This window comes from Thamnophis elegans, chromosome 2 (genome assembly GCF_009769535.1).
Source record: "Thamnophis elegans isolate rThaEle1 chromosome 2, rThaEle1.pri, whole genome shotgun sequence".
NCBI lineage: Eukaryota > Metazoa > Chordata > Lepidosauria > Squamata > Colubridae > Thamnophis > Thamnophis elegans.
The window spans coordinates 90,616,460-90,636,899 of NC_045542.1; the positions used below are offsets into that span (position 1 = coordinate 90,616,460).

The window sequence follows — 20,440 nt, forward strand, 5'->3', positions numbered from 1 at the left end:
TTCTCCCAGCATTAAATTATAGAGGTAGTCCTCAATTTATAATACAACTAGGACCAGAATCTCTGTCACTGAGTGAAGTAGTCTGTCATGCCTCAGCATACAATTTTTATATATACTGTTGTTGGTCTCTAGCCCCATCTAGCGGCCACCGGGACAAATACAATTATATTGTTTTGAAGCTGATCCAACTCTTTTACCCATCAGCCTGCACTCTCAAAATAAGTGCATGCTGGGAAGCCAGATGTTCTGCCCTAGTTCTCAAACATGACAAGCACATAGTTTTTTAACTAAATGTTCCCTTTATTAGGAGCACCAGCAACTCCGGCAAAGAGTCTTTTCCCCCCCTCCCAATATATATTTAATTATTTTTACATTTAAAACAATGCAGTACCGCGAAATCAAAGTGACCATACATTCACTTTATGTACAGCTAGTCTCAACCATTAACAATTAGCCTACTTAATACATTGTCTATCCTTCTGTCCAATCACAATATATACAGTTTGTTCCAGTCTGGTCACCTTGTCTTATACAAGTCATAAAATCTGTTCCAGACTTCAAAATATTCTGATTCCCCTTTATTTTTAAGTTCAAGAGTGAGCCTATCTGCGTCCGCACAGGCCAACACTTTTCTGATTATATCTAGCTCTGATGGTGTGTTTTCTTTTTTCCAATATTGTGCATAAGTTATGCACGCCACAGTTAGTACATGTATAATTAAATAAAGTGTATCTTTCTTAAACTCCTCTGGTATTATACCTAGGAGAAAAAATTCCGTTTAAACAAGATTTGGTCTCCCACCATTTGTTCTAACCATGATTGAATCATTTTCCAATATTTTTTGGCCTCGTTGCACGTCCACCACATGTGATAAAAAGTGCCTGGTATTTTTTTACACTTCCAACAATTTGGGGCCAGATTTTTAAACATTTTGGAGAGCCGTGCTGGGTGGGGGGAGATGTCATCTATAGAATATCTTATAAAGATTTTCTTTATTTGCCGTAGCCATTGTTAGTTTCTGATTAAGTATCCAAAGTTTTTTCCATTTAGCCAATTCCACACTGTAACCGAAATTTTTTGCCCAGGCGACCATAGTTTCTTTGACATGTTCCTCCTCTAGATTGTATTCCAACAAAAATCTATACAACACGTCAATAAGCTTGTTTTCTGTCTGTATCAGAAGTTTAATGTTGTGTAATCTTTGGCAATACCTTCCTTCTTCCTATCCTATGCAAACCTTGACTGTATCTGTAAATAAGGCCACCATTCTACTTGTACCCCTTGTGATGTCAATTCTAATCTAGTTTTGATCTCCCGCTGTCTGTTCAATAACTCTTTATATGTAACTATATTTTCCATATTAATTAAATTTGAGTGTATGTATGCTTCCATCGTAGATAGCCAAATAGGTATTTTGGTGTAGTGGTCATGTTTAGTTTTGTTCCATATTAATAAGAGGGACTGATATAATGTCTACTGAAATATTTATGTGCAGGTCCTTTTTCATACAAAAGGAAGGCATGCCATCCTACTTGGAGGTCATGACCTTTCAATTTGAGTAATCTTTTATTTCTCAACATTATCCATTCTCTTAGCCATGTTAGAGTGGCCACAGTATAATAAAGTTCCCAATCTGGTACGCCAAATCCTCATTTTTCCTTAGTGTCTTGCATAGTTTTGAGTTTTATTCTTTATCCCTGCCAAATACATTTCGAAACCAGTGGATTCAAATCCCTAAAAAAACCTTTTTCTAATTTAATGGGAATATTCTGAAATAGGAAAAGAAATTTTGGCAATACATTCATTTTTATGACTGGGATCCTACCCATCAGGGACAGTTGTAGGTTTTTCCACCTTTCTAAGTCTTTCTTAGTTTTATTGATCAAATTAGTATAGTTATCTTCTTTGATGGTCACAGACCTCGCAGATAAATGTATACCAAGAAATTTGACTTTTTTGACAGTTTGGATACCCAATTTCTTTGTTAACGCCTCGCAAAGAGTCTTTCTCCCTCAGCAGGATAATGAAGTCTAAGTTGTGTGGAAAGTGAAGCTTACTTTCCTTCGCCCTGAAATGGCTCCAACACACCAGGAGTCTCCCTCATTCACCACCCTCTTAACGAAAGTCATGGAAGGTGCGTCCACTTTTTTCCAAGTAGCGGAGACACACACATGCACACACTCCAAAGGTACACCCAAATCTCACTTCCTATTAACACCTTTCCTTGGAGAAAGGAGCCGAACTAGCACAAAACTGTGTCTTAGCCCCCATAGCTGCCACCCAATGGTTGATGGTACCAAAAGTCATTGAGAGGTCAAAGAGAAGAAGGATGGTTGCACTACCCCATCCTGCTCTTGCTAGAGATCATTGACAAGTGTGGACAATGCTGTTTCCATCCCATAATGGCCACGAGGGCCCTGCAATTGCTGCAACTTTGGCCACAGGCTTGTAAATTCTTTTGTTCTACACTGTTGTAATTTTGAATGGCCACTTAATGAATGGTCATAAGTTGAGAACTACTTCTCAACTGGATGAAACATTTAAGAATGAACAAACCTTCATTTTTTTTAATTTATGCAAACTGTTTTTCGGTAATCTCTTACCTGATGGCGAATAGCTGTCCAGCTCATAGGTCGCGCCATAATTGGAAGAATCAATGTCTACATACTTGATTTCACCCTTCATGTCAGACATGGGCACATAATCTAGTGATTCATCCTTACTCATGTCCATGTAGCCCCCATCGCTTTCTATTGATCCGGATGCATGGCTGTGAAGAGGGATCAGTTCTTTAAACCGTTTGTTCCCTTAGAACAGTTTTCTGATAATAAGTCCCCTCTAGTATAAAATCAGGAAGGCAAGAATCAAAACTTAACAGTGTTTTCTTTCCCCATTATTTGTTTGCAATAGTAAAAGCTGGCCATAGGCAAAGAAAAGGAACAAATGCAAGAGGAATTATTTCACAGAGGAAAAGAAAATTAAGTGCTGTGATTTATACACACATTATTTACCAACAAGACTGAATCAAAGACTACTGTATTTGAGACGTATGCAGAATGTGCATGTGGTCAAATATCTGAGTTATGAAGCATCTTTAGACATTTTTTTAGACATTTTATTAAGATTTATAGGCCGCCCTTTTCCCTGAGGGGACTCAGGGCGGCTTACAATCACAGGGAAGGGGGTGCAATATCAGAAGACAAACAATGTGCGAACAGAAGAAAATAATAAAACACAACTTTCATTCAACAGTCAACACTCGGGCGGGTAAATTGGGAACCTATCCCCAGGCCTGATGGGAGAGCCAGGTCTTGAGGGCTGCGCGGAAGGTCTGGATGGTGGTGAGGGTACGGATCTCGACGGGGAGGTCGTTCCACAGGGTCGGAGCTGCAACAGAAAAGGCTCTCCTCCGTGTAGTCGCCAGTCGACATTGACTGGCGGATGGGATTCGGAGGAGGTCCAGTCTGTGCGATCTAATCGGTCGGAGGGAGGTAATCGGCAGAAGGCGGCCTATTATCAGTAATTTAAGGCTATTATCTGCATAATAGGGCTGGACCTCTCACTTCCTATTAACACCTGTCCTTGGGGAAAGGAGCCAAACCAGCACAAAACTGTGCCACCCAGCCTCAGCCCCCATAGCTGACCCACAAAGGACACCATGGTTGATGGTACCGAAAGTCACTGAGAGGTCAAGGAGAGTAAGGATGGTTGCACTACTCCCATCCTGCTCTTGCCAAAGATCATTGACAAGTGTGACCAATGTTGTTTTCATCCCATAACTGGGCCTGAATTCTGAATGAAAAGGGTCTAGATAACATTTTATCCAAGTCCCTTAGAAAGTGCTAGGCCTTTCTACAACCTTCACCAAAAAGGGGAGGTTGGAAACTGGATGAAGGTTGTCCAGGCTGGTGGGTCAAACCATTCCCAAGTAACTAGGCAATGTCCCAGCATGTCATATGGATTTATTCTATGCATGAGAAGAAACTCGGAATGAATCCGAGCAACTTTGTTCATCAGGAGTTGAACATAGTTCACTGTACAGCCTTGAAGATGATCATCTGAGCACCTTGGTCCTAGGAGGGACTGGGTGAGCCAGTACAGAACTGATAGGTGACACACTGGGGATGCATTAAGGGAAGAGAAGTAATGGTGTTTCACCAGGCTAACTTGTATGAGATAGACCTTAATAGCAGCTCTAAGCTTGGAACTCCGTTAGGTTCCAGGATGCTACTAAGGCTTCAGTAGGATCGTGCAGTAGAACTACCAGGATATCTCCCAGTTCCCTTTGGAACCCAAGATGAGAGAAATCTGATGTAATTTTTTAAAAAAAATAACATAAAATGAATAAGTACAATCTGAGTTGAATTGACTTTTATTGTATTTTATATATAAAGAGGAAGTAATCCCCAAAGTTCTTTTTCAGAGTACCAGGAAAATTATAACTAGAAGAAGCAGGGTTTGGGAAGAACACAAAACTCCTAATCTCCAGTGCTGTGGCACATCAAAGAATAAATCTATTCTGGTTTTTCAGTGAATTTTTGCATATGATTCTATTTTGTGGGCTTTGTGATTTGTTATATTTGTGTTTATAAACTTAGACTCGCTATTGATTTAAGTTGGGTATGATTATGTAAACAGATACTGTAATTAGATTTATAGGCACCTTTGCAGCCGGTCCAGACGCATGCCATTCCCATATAATTCTGCTTCTTGTTTGGTCTTCTCACTGTAGCACTGCAGGAAGGTGTGTTTGTTCCTGTGAAGATAGTCCACCAGGTCTCCATTGCGACAATATTCGGTTATGATGTAGATGGGACCTGTACAGAAGGTCATTTTCAGGAAGTTAGAGAATACCCTTTTTTGTCATAAACTAATGATGGACTTGCTGAAGTTGCAAGTCTTTACAAGCATTCATTTGGGGTCTTGAGATAATTGAATGCTCCACTAAATTTCAAGACTACCATTTCCAAACAAAAGCTCATCTAGAATATTTCTTCTTTAAATACTAGATTTTTGCATGATGGAACATTTTACTTAGCGAAGCATGTATTTTGGGGGAATTTCACAGGTGTAGTGAATATAGTCCAAGTTAAAACAGTATTCCTTAAATGTGGGAAGTAGACTTCCAACTCTTTTTCTGTATCTGAGAAAGATATTGGTCTTTTTTCAAGGTTTATTTATGTATTCATTCATTCATTCATTCATTCATTCATTCATTCATTCATTCATTCATTCATTCATTTATAGATTTATTTATAGATTTATAGGCCGCCCAATCCCGGAGGACTCCGGGTGGCTTACAAAGTGAAGAAAAGTAATTAATAAAAAAATAAAGAAAACAATTTAAAACATCACCCATGCACCCAATCTGATTGGGGCTGGACCTCAGCAGTGAGGTCAACAACCCCAGGCCTGCCGGAATAGCCAGGTTTTTTTTAACAGCTTTTCGGAAGGCCATGAGAGTGGGCAAGGATCTCTGGGGGGAGCTCATTCCAAAGGGCCGGAGCTGCCACAGATAAGGCCCTCCCCCGGGTAATAGCCAGATGACATTGGCTGGTAGACGGAACCTGGAGGAGGCCTAATCTGCGTGATCTAATGGGTCTTTGGGAGGTAATTGGCAGCAGGTGGTCTCTCAAGTACCCAGGTCCAATACCATGAAGGGCTTTATAAGTGATGACTAGCACCTTGAAGCATATCCGGACACCAATCGGTAACCAGTGCAGCTCGTGGAGGATAGGTGTAACGTGGGTGTACCGAGGTGCACCCACAATCGCTCACACGGCTGCATTCTGGACGAGTTGAAGTCTCCGAATACTCTTCAAGGGCTGCCCCATGTAGAGCGCATTGCAGTAGTCCAGTCTTGAGGTCACGAGAGCATGAGTGACTGTTGCGAGTGCCTCCCGGTTCAGGTAGGGACGCAATTGGTGGACCAGGCGAACCTGGGCAAATGCCCCCCAGGTCACAGCCGACAAATGATGTTCTAAGGTCAGCTGTGGGTCCAAGAGGACTCCCAAATTGCAAACCCTGTCTGAGGGGCGTAAAATTTCACCCCCCAGCCTGAGTGATGGAATACTAGCCAAATTTTTGGGAGGGAAACATAACAGCCATTCGGTCTTGTCTGGATTGAGCGCAAGCTTGTTGACCCCCATCCAGACCCTGACAGCCTCCAGGCACTGGCACATCACGTCAACCGCTTCACTGAGTTGGCACGGGGCGGACAGATACAACTGGGTATCGTCTGCATACTGATGGTATTTTATCCTGTGCCGCCGAATGATCTCGCCCAACGGCTTCATGTAGATGTTAAACAGGAGGGGGGGACAGGACCGAACCCTGTGGGACCCCATATTTCAGGGGCCTAGGGGTCAACCTCTGCCCCCCGACCAACACCGACTGCGACCTGTCCGAAAGGTAGGAGGAGAACCACCGAAGGACGGTGCCTCCCACCCCCACCTCTCGTAACTGTCACAGAAGGATACCATGATCGATGGTATCGAAGGCCGCTGAGAGGTCAAGAAGCACTAGGACGGAGGTGTGACCTCCATCCCTGGCTCTCCAGAGATCATTGGTCAGTGCGACCAAAGCAGTTTCCGTGCTGAAGCCAGGCCTGAATCCAGACTGAAAGGGATCCAGATAATCAACTTCATCCAAGGACCGTCGGAGCTGAAAGGCCACCACTTTCTCAACAACCTTCCCAACAGAGGGAAGGTTGGAGACTGGACGGTAGTTATTCAGAATGGCTGGATCCAGAGATGGCTTCTTCAGGAGGGGTCTCACTACTGCTGTCTTCAATGGTGGAGGAAAGAAGCCCTCCCGAAGGGAGGCGTTCACTATTGCCTGGATCCAGCCCCATGTCACCTCCTTGCTGTTCGCGACCAGCCAGGAGGGGCACGGGTCCAGTGCACACGTGGCAGCACTCACCGCTCCCATGGCCTTCATCAGGAGTAATAAGTTGAAAGTCAGTCCAGAGATGTCGCTCAAGACCCTCCCCCGGTACCCTGGCTGGCTCTGCGCAATTGGAGTCCAGGTCTATCCGAAGCCGAGCAACTTTGTCCGCGAGGAACTGGACATACTCCTCCGCTCTACCTCGTAAGGGATTATCTGCAACCCTCCCATTCAGGAGGGAGCGGGTTACCCTAAACAAGGTGGCAGGGCATGACTCAGCGGACGCAATCAGAGTGGCAATATAGGTGTTCTTAGCTGTCCGGATTGCCAGAAGGTATGCTCCGATGCAAGCTTTTAACAGTGCTCGGTCTGACTCGGATTTACTGGACCTCCAGCGGCGCTCTAAGCATCTCTTTTGGTGCTTCATCTCCCTGAGGTCCTCGGTAAACCAAGGAGCCCTCCTGGATCCACTGCTGCGGATCAGCCATAAAGGCGCAATTCGGTGGAGAGCCTCAGACGCTGCTGAGTTCCAAGCAGCAACTAAGGTCTCCACTGGACTGCGGGCGAGAGTATCAGGCACAACACCAAGCGCCATCTGGAAACCCTGAGGATCCATAAGATGCCTGGGGTGGAACCACCTAGTCGGCTCCTCCTCCCTACATTGGGGGATTGGTCTCCGAAAGTCGAGCCTCAGTAGGAAGTGGTCCGACTAAGACAGGGGCAAGATCTCGTTACCCCTCAAACCAAGATCACAACTCCACTGCTTCGAGAGAAATACGAGGTCGAGTGTGTGACCCGCTGAGTGAGTCAGGCCCTGGATTATTTGAGTCAAGCCCATGGCTGTCATGGAAGCCATGAACTCCTGCGCTCCATCAGAGTGCTCACCGAGCGAAGGCAGATTGAAGTCCCCCAGTATCATAAGTCTGGGGAACTCAACTGCCAGATCAGCTACTGACTCGAGAAGCGAGGGGAGGGCTTTGGTTCCATGTAATTTGGTTATTTCCTTTCTCAAAACCTGAGCAACAGAGCTCAGGCAGCCATCTTCCTTCCTTGTGCATGAGTTCAAATCACCAGGACTGGATGGATTACACCCGAGGGTTCTGAAGGAACTGGCAGACGAGATCTCAGAACCACTGAACTATATCTTTCAGAGATCCTGGAGCACCAGGGAACTGCCAGAAAACAGCTAATGTGGTTCCCATCTTCAAAAAAGGGCGAAAAAATAGATCCAGGAAACTACAGACCTATCAGCCTGACCTCAATACCAGGGAAGATTCTTTTCTGATCTACCCCAGTTCCTTTTCTCCCCTCGGTATCTTGAAACGGACTCAACCCCCAGTTTTCATTTGAAATCTGAGTTATGTGACGCTCAGCAACGGTCTCTGGAGTTTTCTCCGGGAGAGTGTTAAAATGGCACTGCATGCTTTTGTAGAAACTTGTAAACATACTGTTAGATCGGCGCACAATGAATAGACTCTAGGCTTCAGAAACTTTCAGCACTTTTTATTTCCCTAGCCGCTGCAATATGAACTGCCGGCAGGCTGCCAGACCTCTCTATTTAAGGAGCTCCAGGAGACTAGCCAGCCACTGACAGCGCTTTAAAATTCCTGCTGCTTGGCAAACCAATCAGTGGTGACATTCAAATCTGTGTGACATCTGTCCATACGTAACACCCCTCCCCTCCTAGACTGAGCATTGTCCAATCCATGGCTGATGCAAGTCACGTAGTCCCAAAAGTAGGCAGGATGTTTAGAGTTCCTACTGGACCTCCACAATTCAGTTGTTCCTGTGGCTTCTGCCAGTGAAGTCAGGCCTGCTGTCGTTCAGGGATTTTGGGATGGAACCTCCTGGAACTCCTTGTGCTGCGAGTTGAATTCTGGCCTGCTCCTCCATCCTGTCTCCCGTCGCTGGACACCAGCATCCCCAGATAAGTGTCCACTTTCTTTCCTCAGGTTTGAGAATAGATTGTTGTGATGCCTTGTATGTAGGGCTGGTTCTTGTTTGCCGACCTCTTCTGTGTTGGGTGTGTATGCTCTGCAGGGTGGAGGCTCTGGCCATTTGGGGTCCAGTCTCAAGTCTGTTTGGGCTTCCTGGCTGCCTTGATTCCTCATTTCAGAGTCCCCCAGTCTGTTCCGGAGTTGGTCTTCCATACCCGGCCGTCCTCTAATTCTACTTGGTATGACTTGGACCTGGTAACTGTCACTACCTGGGCCCTCACTCAGGTTGAGTATCCTGCATAATTATGGGTGAACAACCTGTTGTTTATTGCGAAAGATCTGATTTTCTGGGCTGACTCCACAGGTGCTTCAGAGTAGTAGTTTGGGTGCAGCTGGTCCAATCAAGACCTCAATTTCTATCCCATCAATAGCTCAGCTGGGCTTCTGTTGGTAGTCACACTGGGTATGATGTGTTGTGCCAACAGGAACTGGCTGATCTTTTGTTGCCAGTTGCTGGGCCCCATTCTGGTGAGCATCTCTTTGGTCAGTCTCTCACCATTCATTCTGCCTGTCCATCGCTCCAACGATGCGATCAAGGTGCGTCAGATGCCTTGCTCCATAAGGAACAACTCCATGGCTTTAGCTGTCAGTTGTCAGACAGCAACACATCTGGTAGGCCGTGGATTGCGAAGATTCTCCAGAGTGCCCTGATGGTGGCCTCCATTGTGGTGGTTGACATGGTCACTACTTCCAGCCATTTGGAGTAGGCATCAACCACGATCAGGAAGGTTTGGCCCACGATTGGTCTTGCACTTTTGGACAGGTGTTTGCAGGGGTGCTGGTCTTGTCTCTTGGCAGGGCCTGTAGGTGACCACCCACTCTGTAACATCCTGGTCCAAATTTGGCCAACAAATATAGCTCCAAGCCAGCACTTTCATGCGCACGATCCCCGGGCACCCCACATGCAGCATCTCTAAAACTTGCTTCCTTAATTTCTGAGGTACTATGACTCTTTCCCCGATAACATGCACCCTTTAATTGTTGACAGTTTGAGCTGTTTGTTTTGGAAGCTTTTAAATTCGTCTCCCAACTTCTCTTGCGGCCACCCCCTCAAAACCCAGTTCAAAACTTTATGCATGGTCTTGTTCTTCCTGGTGTGTTCTGCAACGTCGATGGAGGTGACTGGGCTGGTTGGGTCAATGTCAATCATTAGGATCTGTGAGATGGGCACTGGGTCTTCTACTAGGTCAGGCACAGGGCAATGGCTGAGACTGTGTGCATGACTGATGCTCTTTCCCAGGCGGTGGACTAGCTTGTAGTTGTATCCGGTCAGGAAGATAGACCACCTGGTCATTCTGTGTGACATGTAGCTCGGGATTTGTTGGCAATGGTTTGTGATCAGTGAGGAGTTCAAAACTTCTCCCATAATCATATTTGTGGAAGTGTTTGATGCCCACCACCGCAGACAGTGTCTCTTCGTCGATCTGGCTGTAATTTCTTTCCACTGGTGAAAGTATCTTTGAGTGTTGTGGATGGGGTGATGGGGGCTTCTGAACCATCTGGCAATCAATGGCTGAGGACGGCTCCAATTCCGAAAGGGGATGCATCACAAGTGATCAGCAAGGGAAAAGTTTCATTGTACTGGATGAGGATGGCATCAGACAATAGAAGTTCCTTGACTGTGGCAAAGATTTGGTCCTCTTTCTGTCCCCAGCTCCACAATGGCATCTTCCCCAGCAGCTTCTGGAGATGTTCAGCAATGGTTGCCTTCTGTTTTAGAAAAATGCTATAGAAATTCAATAGCCCCAGGAACATTTGCAGTTCGGTTGTTGGTTGGGGTAGGGGCTTCTTTTATACTTTGCTGTCCTTGGGGTGGATATTTGACCCATCTATCAAGTAGCCTAGAAACTCTACTCGTTTTACGCCGATTTTGCACTTTTCCTCTTTGAGTCCTTTCTTTTGGAACCTCCCCACGCTCTCTCCTAATGGAGCCATAAGTTGTTCTGTGGATTTCCCCGAGATGAGGACATCGTCAAAATAGGATGCCACTCCTGGAATTCCCTGTAGGAAGTGCTCTATCATGCTCTGGAAGTTCTGGGGCCACGCTAACTCCAAATTATAGCCATGTGCATTTGAATGTCCCCCCTGTAACTATTGTTTGGGCCTCTGCAATGGCGGCGTCCACTGGTAATTGCTGTTAGGCCTGTGCCAAGTCCAATTTGACAAAAACTTTCCCATTCCCCAGTGAATGCAGCAGATGTAGCATCACTGGCACTGATATGTGCTCTGCTCTAGGACTTTGTTCAGAGTGCATTTATAATTGCACAGAGGTGGACTGAGCCATCTGACATGACTGGGGTGACTACTGGGGTCTCTCCCATGTGGCATGATCTACTGGCACCAGGATCTCTTGGGCAATGAGCTTATCCAGTTGCTCGTCCACCTTGGGCCATAAAACAAATGGGAACCTTTGGGGTCTGAGCCTGATGGAGTTACACTGGGGTCTAGGTTAAATCATACGGGAATGTCCCACAGTGGTTTGGTTGAGGTCTCTGGGAGTTGGGTGCTGCTCCTCTCGGCTCTTCCTTCCCTGGGGCCCAGGACGCATGTGTGATGATCTTCCCTGTCCCATTGTGGGCTTAGGCTGGTACAGGGTGGGTTATATTTTTATATATATATAAATATATATATATGTATGTATATATGTATGTATATATATACATACATACATACATACATACATACATGCATACATATATATACTTTATTTACGGTCACAGACCAAAACACAAGTACTATAAAAGAGACATAAGGGAATTGATCATAGCATTATAACAATCAGTCACCAAAAGCTTGACTAAGGGAAGTTACAGCATTCTCCTCTAATGGTTTCAGCTCTTAGAAACCTGAGAGGTGATGTATGAGGAGCCATCTCCAAGGCAATATACAAACAAATTACAGCCATTAGGTCTAGAAGGGGTGATTACAAGAAGAGACAGTAACTTAGATCTGTCTGTGTTATACATGGGGCAAAATAGAAGGACGTGCTCCACAGTTTCAACCTCGGCTCTGTCACAAGGGCATAGCCGCTCGTTAATCGGGAGCTTCTAAAAATGACCATCCAAAAGTGCTGAGGGCAAGACATTAAAGCGAGCTAGGGAAAAAGCTCTTTTATACTTGGGAATGGTTAAAGTATAAAAATAGGAAGCCATCCTCAATTATTGTTGGTTGAGAGTCAGGGGGGAGCAAGTTTTGTTGGCTCTGGCTCGTAGATATTGTAAATCAATGTGCACAAGCCATAGAACTACCCTAAATTGGGCATCCTTGAAGAGATAGGTCTCTCATGCCAGGAAGATCCTATCCCTCATCATTTCCTCCAGGTTGATGAATTCGCACTTGGTGGCAATCTCCCGTAGCCTGGCACAAAATCATTCATTGTTTCCCTCTCCTGTTGGTGCCCATGATAAAATTCATTGCATCTTACCATGGGGGTTGTTGATGGGACAAAATGGTCTTCTGCAACGTTGTCTATGTTGTGGCTTCCACAGTGGCAGGGGCGATCAGTGTCTGCACTATTTTATAGATTTTTGTGCCACAGTATGTGAGGAATGGCACGATCTTGGTTCTCCAGTAGATCCTGGTAGTTGTTCGCCTCCAGGAACATCCTGAACCATCCCAGGTAGGTGTGCCAGTCCTCGGATTGTGGGCTGAAGATTGCTCGTGCAGGGGATGTGTGTGATGCCAGAGCAGGGTCGTACTTGCTGTAAGATGACCGTGGATGCCATGAGGTGGATGGTCAAATCTTTTGTCCTTTATCTCCTGTGTCAGATCGATGCACAATGAATAGACTCTGGGCTACAGAAACCTTCAGCACCTTTTATTTCCTTAGCCACTGCAATACGAACTGCCGGCAGACTGCCGGAGCTCTCTATGTAAGGAACTCTGGCAGACTAGCCAGCCATTGACAGCGCTTTAAAATTCCCACTGCTTGGTGAACCAGTCAGTGGTGACATGCAAATCTGTGCGATATCCCTCCGTACGTAACACATACCCTGATATTTCCCAGATATAGGTCTAATTTTCTTTATTAAAAACCAATAATTTGATGTCAAAGATCATTATTATTGCCAAGTATCAGAATAATACAATGGGTTGATATTTTGGGGATATCTGATGGCCAAATTACCCTCTCCTTACAGCAGATGGGTCAATTCATACGCTTATTGGTTGATATTCTTCTCTAAGTAGTGGAACAGAAAACACAAAACTCCTTTTCCCAATGAAGAGACACAAGGAGTCCTGCATATAAATAGATCAAACACATGTGTGTGTGTCTGTTTGTGTGTGTGTGTGTGTGTCTATATATCTGAATCCATATAATCTATATATTTATCTATATGATCAAATCAATATGGATTGCAATTGCAATCAGGTTAAAATAAAATAGTGATTATAAACAAATGATCAAGCACATATTGATTGCACAGACAGATTTGTGCTGCTGTCTCTTGGAGCATTTATATCACACATCTGCCATCTGCTGACTATTCCACTACAAAGCAAGAACTTTTAACTGGATGAGCATATGAACCAGCTCCTGGTACCCTGTCCTCTCACTGCTTTCATGTTTCTTTTTTCTTTAAGAGTTGCAAATACCTGACAAATTACATAGTTTAGCATATCTCCCTTAACACTGGAACCTGTTCAAAACCAGGAAAAGTAGGCAGGACAGGCAAGTTATGATTTAACCGTAAACCGTAATGTGATTTTAAACATTTCAGTAGGTGGCAGTAGCTCTATCAGATGACGATCATGTTATTTACAAACCTGGCTATTAACATAATCTTATCAGCATAATTGAAAGACAGCTAGCAATTTTAATGCAATGCATTTAGAAAAGAGGACTTTCAGAACTAATCTCCATTAACATTTGAATTTATTTTGTGATCAGGACAGTCTCTATAATATTAAAAGTAGCAAATAAAGTTGTGGGTATAATGGATTCAATAAAACTAACAGAGCTTTCATTATACATCAAAGGTGGTTTCATTCAAACTGCACTCACTAAGTGGTAGCACACAACTGGCCTTGGCTGATCTTGAAAAGCTAAACATAGTTAACTGTCATCAGTAATTGGATGGAAGACCACCCGGGAAATCCATGGCTGTATATTAAACTGAGATGTTTAAAAAAACGTCCACATTCTAATGAAGAAACTGAAATATGTGTGGTTTGAAAAGAGGTAAATGGTAGTGTTCTTATTTGCACTGGATGGAAATTGGGAGGGTGATAAAAGGCAGGTTATGTCCTCTTCAGAAAATAGTCATACAGGAATAGCTCATTAAGTAATGAAAACATGAACATCTTCATCTATTTGCCAAACTCCACGCCAATTCAAAAGAGAGCAATTCCAGTACGTGGAAGCAAATGGCAACGGAAGAGACAGGCATCCGGGTTGAAGAGATTAAAATGAAAACGGTACCTCCTTTGGTGCAAGCACCAAGCAAGTTGACAATGTTCAAGTGAGGCCCAAGGTGGCTCATGATCTTCAGTTCTGACATCAGAGCCTGCTTTTCACTGCTTCGGGCTGTGGCTGTAGGGTGGATGAATACAGTAATGAAATACAGTTATTTCTTTAAAATGCAGTCCACACTGGGCGTATCCATGAAGGAAGATTGGGATGATCTCGTTGGATACTCAACCAGATTAATCATGTAAGCTATTATTTAGATAACAGTATACATTAAGGACACAGTTATTTATACCATGGGATTGCTACCAAAGATAATTGAATAGGAAGGTACATTAGTGGCCAAAATTGTAGAAACCTTTTGGGAAAAGTGTATTTTTGAGGTTTGCTGGCTAATAATATCACTTTTTTTTGCAGTAGTACCGTAAAAGTACATTTCAATGGGAATATAATTTAATCAAGAATGTAACGCAAGAAAGATTGTTCAATTATCTGTATTCTATGAAAAGTGATAGCCAAATATAGCCAGCAATAAAACCCAGTTAATAGAAGCAATCATTCAATCTTGGTTTCACATTATAACAGCTGCAGAACTAAAAGATTTGGTTCGCTCTGTTGGAAGATGTTGTAAGGCTGTAATTCATGCTAAAGGTTACCCAAGTAAGTATTAATTGACGTGATAATTTTTGTATATCTCTTTTTTTTCCATGTGTTTCACTTTTTTTCTTTCTTCTATTCTAATAACAAATCTTCCATAAAAGTTATTGCATTACATTCTTGATTAAGTTAAGTTATCTTTCCATTGATATATAATTTTATGCTACTACTCAAAAAAAGTGGTGTTATTAGCCATCAAACCTCAAAAATACTATACACTTTTCCCAAAAGGTTTCCACAATTTTGGCCACTACTGAAGATAAGCAATGAATATGACAACATATTGTTAACCACCCTAAAGGAGAAAGCCAGCATGATTATTTGTATTTCCATGTGCTGGGAGGAAGAAGAAACGGTCCAAACTCACACTTGAGCATTTTCACAGCAACTCTCATGGTGGACTGGGAATGGCTGAGGCTGTGAGCAATTGCTTCCACCACACGGCCAAAAGCTCCAGAGCCCAACGTACGCCCTGCAGCAACAGAACATCAAATAGCTTTGTAATTTTTGCTTCCTATAAAACAGTTGAGCATAACAAGATTGCAGCAGTCAAAAATTCTGATCAAATTAAAATAAAATACACCAACTTCTCTTAACTACAAACATTTTCTATTTTCTTTATTTTTATTCATTCACTTATTTGTCAAGCATGTATAAGATAACAGATGTAAGTATAAGCATGATTATGAATACATGAAATGGATACAAATATATGGGGACATCAGGACAGGGAAGGTAGGCACTTTGGTGTGCTTATGCACACCTCTTACAGATCTTTTTAGGAATGGGGTGAGGTCAACAGTAGACAGTCTAAGCTTAAAATTGTGGGGGTTTGGGGAAGAAACCACAGAGTCAAGTAGTGCATTCCAGGCATTGACCACTCTGTTCTGAAGTTGTATTTTCTGCAATCAAGTTTGGAGCAGTTTACCTTAACTTTGTATCTATTGTGTGCTTGTGCTTTGTTGTGGTTGAAGATGAAGTAGTCATTGACAGATAGGACATTGTAGCAGATAATTTTATGTACTTAGGCTTAGGTCAAACTGAAGGTGGCATAGTTCTAAGTTGTCTAAGCCTAAAATTTCAAGCCTAGTGGCATAAGGTATTCTGTTGCGAGCAGAGAAGTGGAGGACTCTTCTTGTGAAATATCTCTGGACTCGCTCAATTGTATTTTTTAATTTTTTTTATTGTTTTTATTACACACACACACACACAAAAACCGAATAATCTTTCGCTACATCTTGTAGAAAGCGTGTCCATTGGTTACAAATACACTTTGTGCGTTTCTTCCACAATCATTACATATACTTTGTTCAAATTAAGTTGTACATTTTAGAATTTATGTATTTTACACTTGTTTTTATCTAAAATCATTTATATTTAAAGACACAACCACCTATTGGCATACTTTCACAATATCAATGAGTCTACCATAACTTTACATCTTTATAACATATTCTAAAAAAGAGTCAACTCGTAGGATGTCTAACATTCCCTCCCCTTCCCCCCCAACTCATAAATTAACGCTTCTGTCTGATTTGCTTTTACTAGTACAACACACCTGTGTATATCAATAAGTATTATCCATCAACATTTCCTTATTATTATTGTAGTTAACTAAAAATTATTTACTATTTATCTCACCTCTCCTCTGCTCAGGCCCAAAAGAGATTATACCTTTATAACCAGCTTTCAACAGAAATTTATTAATAAGATTTATAGGTCTTTTCCCTAATCCCCAAATTGCAATTTATATCCAGTTTATTTTACTAATTAAGGTGATCATTTCAAATGTATTAATGTCCAATATGCAGTGCGGGTTCCAGACAGATGAGCTGTATTCGAGAATTGGTCGAGCAAATGTTTTGTATGCTCTAGTTAGCAGTGCAATATTACTAGAGAAGTTACATAAGATTAGGTTAACAATTCTTAATGCTTTTTTGGCAATGTTGTTACAGTGGGCTCTGGCACAGATCATTAGAGAGGAGTACTTCAAGATCCTTGACAGAGTGGGGGTCATTTTCGAGGTCAAATCTGTCCAGTTTGTATTTTGTTTTCTGATTTTTTTTTTACCAATGTGTAAGACAGAGCATTTGTTTTATTTGTAGTCCATAAATTGAGTTTAAACTGTTGCAGAACATGAGATCAAGGCAGTTGTTGAGCCCAGTGTTGTTAGTTACTAGTGATCCAGCCCCAGATTAGTAACAACATTGTACAGGGTTGCATGTATGGATTCACATTAGTAGTGAAGTTAACTTGTTCACATGTATGAGATCATAATCAGAGGCTCTGTAACATAGTAAGAAGCAAATTGTGCTATTTAAGGGCAGCTCGCAGACAATGCTGTCAAAAAGAGCGAGCTTCTGTGTAACAGAATATTTTTTAGATTTAGGGACTTTTTATAGAAGATAGCAACACCAGCTCTTCTATGTCTGTCTCGATTGGACTGGTAAACATGATAGTCTCTTATTGTGGTAATGGAGTCAGGGAAGGATTTGCTGAGCCACGTTTTGCAGACAAATATAATGTTAAATATAGCTGTATTTAGTGAGATGAGGAATTCAGGCATTTTGTTTACAAAGTTTCTTGCATTCATTAGCTTGTATTTAAGATAAGTAGTGGTTGGTATTGAGGAAGTTATCGGCATGCATACTTAGTTTTGGATGGGTGGTTGGATGTTGGGACATGGGTTACGAGACTTACTTTTGATACAGTCAGCATGATAGTCAATGTATAAGTTAGTCTTTCCTAGGTTTTGGCATCTTTTAAGTTCTGAGTAGTGTTCACGGGAGCGGGCATGTTGCAGTATGGATAGGTTAGGCTGTGAGCGAAATGTATTATGGTTGGTGTTTGATTTGTTGCTTGCTTTTATTGTATAAATGAATTTGTGTTTGCTGGAGTCATTCTTGCAAACAACTCTACAAAATCGTGGGATTACGCTGGGCCGTCGCTGTTCTTGAACTCAGGGCCATCTCTGGAAATTTTGATGATTTCATCAGGGGAGATGGTTGATGCATGAGAGCTGCTGTTAATGTTGTAGACTTTAGTGATATTATCATGTTCGTTGGTGTCATCTAGCCCAAATAAAATAGCGTTTGGACGTTTCTGTTCACGTTTGAGTATGGAGATACTATTTGCTGGGTTGGTGGTTTATTTGTGGTTGTGGTTGTTGAGTTGGGATAGGATTTGGAGCTGTTGGGTATTCGCTTTTTCTGTGCTGGAATTTCTATTCCTCTTTCATCCCTCATAAGGCCTCTGTATTTTTTTTTTAAGAGATGTTAAAACATTCTTCTAAATGTGCTTCTATGGTCAATGGATATTAATGGTGTTTCTATGGTTTCAGCCCTATCAGACAGGAGATTAATTTCTCCAGTTTAGGTAAGCTATGATGGGGAGGGCTTGACAGAATTGTTGTATGGACTGTCCTTAATATGAAACAGCTTCATGGAGTTTAAAGAAACACCCATACTATTGTGTCCTCAGAGATACGACCGGCGGCTGCTGAGGGACACGGGAGAAGCTCTGATTGGATGAGAAATGCCTGCCGGCTGGCGGGAAAATAATAACCCTCTCATTGGTTCCCCGCCTGACAGCCCCACATATAAATAGCTGTCAGTTAGGGCTTGCCCCTCCATTCTGTCCTGTTTTATTCCAACAGCTTCATGTTAATAAATAGTTATTAGAACCAGTCGCCTCCTCAGTTATTGCGCGCACCTGTAGAAACTATAAAACTGGAGACGAAGGTGTTTGATTTGGACCCAACTCAAGTGTCTGATATGGGCGCCACGACTGTGTTTGCCCCTTTCCGCCCTGAGGGAGAATCCTGGGACGCATTCCTTGAGCGCTTCGAATGTTTCCTTCAGGCTCACAATCTCACTGGGCTCTCCCTTGAATGGAAGCGGGGAGTTTTCTACTGTGGCCCCGAAATGTTCGCCACAGCTCGGGCATTATCCTCGCCAACCCCAGTACACACAATGCCATGAGACTTGCTCCTCACTAAGCTAAAAACTCATTACGCTCCTACACTGTCCTGTTTCGCTTGGCAACAGTTTTTCCATAAATGTGTACAGGCTGAGGGGGAATTGATCAGCCACTACATCGCTTCCCTCAGAGCGGCCGCCATCCATTGCGAGTTCGCTGACTTGGATGAGGCGCTCCTGGAACAATTCATTTACAGACTAAAAGATCTAAACCTCACCGGTTTAGAACTCTCTTTGAAAATCGCTGTGGATGAGGTTCGCGCCTCTGAGATGGCTGACTAGTCCACACCAGACCTCTGCAGGTTCCACCAGGCAAATGTGTCACTTCCCCCTGCATCCTCAGTCCCCTACCAACAAGATCCTGATAACTTCAAATCTGAAGTGGATCTAGCCATAGACCACTTCAAGCTACTGACCTGCAATAGCGCGGCTACCAAAAAAGACAGGAGAAGCTGTCTGAGCTGCGGGGGGAAGCATTTGCATTCCACCTGCAGGTTTAAATCTGCCATTTGTCAAAAATGTGGGAAGAAGGGACATATCGCATCTGTCTGCTGTTCCGGGACTGCCCACTGACTTTGCTAACTCTCCCCGACGCACCGCTTGCCCACCCGCCACCAGTCGTCGGAGTTGTTTCACTATTGGAGACTCGGAGGACACCCATTCTGAGTGGGCTATTGACTCTGCCTCAACTCCCCTGGAAGGTCATGGTAAGCTGCACCTCCAGATCTCCTTTGAGGGTCAGCCCTGCTCCATGAAACGGACATGGGCTCCGCAAGGTCCATCATGTCTTGGGATACCTTGCACAGCCTTCTACCTCATCTCCATCACCACCAGCTGCGTCCGTCCACCTGCTGCTTGAGAGACTATCAGGGGAACCCCATCCCTATTGTTGGCTGCGTCCATTTCCTGATACAATACGGCAGTTTCAAGGGGTTTCTGCCCCTCATAGTCGTGCAGAACCCTCTAGCTTCCTTACTAGGACTTGATTGGTTCCGTGCTTTAGAGCTGTCTACCTCGGGTATTCATTCGACCCTACTGGGGAATGAATTCGACTCCCTAATCCAAGAATTCTCTGATGCGTTTGACCCATCCTTAGGCACTTACAAGGGCACCCCCCCTTTCCCTCAATCTCGACCCTCAGGTGGCACCCATCCGCCTTAAAGCCCGACAGGTACTGTTCGCATTGAGAGAAAAAGTCGATGCCAATCTCGACCAACTACTGGCCCAAGGGATTTTGGAGCCGGTAGATCACTCCAGGTGTGAGACGCCTATTGTGGTTCCACTTAAGTCCAACGGATCCATTAGGATCTGCACGGACTATAAGTCAACTGTAAATAAGGTGTTGCAGGCACATCCCTACCCTATGCCAGTCGTGCAACACGTTTTGCTTTCTCTGGGCCAAGGTAAGGTATTCGCCAAGCTGGATCTAGTGCAGGCGTACCAACAACTCCCAGTTGACAATGAAATCTCAGCTGCGCAGACTATCATCACACACCACGGCGCTTTCAAATGCC

General features: G+C 43.5%; 1 protein-coding gene across 2 annotated transcripts in view; it reads right to left on the minus strand.

The window, feature by feature from the left end:
* Positions 1-20,440, minus strand: part of PDGFRB (platelet derived growth factor receptor beta) — a 102,637-nt gene that overhangs the window by 19,593 nt on the left and 62,604 nt on the right. For both annotated transcript variants that reach the window (XM_032208652.1, XM_032208653.1), the window contains 4 exons: positions 15,317-15,421; positions 14,305-14,415; positions 4,664-4,817; positions 2,604-2,770 (listed from right to left, as the gene is read on the minus strand). In XM_032208652.1, the coding sequence (XP_032064543.1) occupies positions 2,604-2,770; positions 4,664-4,817; positions 14,305-14,415; positions 15,317-15,421 (537 nt within the window). The remainder of the gene's footprint in view (positions 1-2,603; positions 2,771-4,663; positions 4,818-14,304; positions 14,416-15,316; positions 15,422-20,440) is intronic.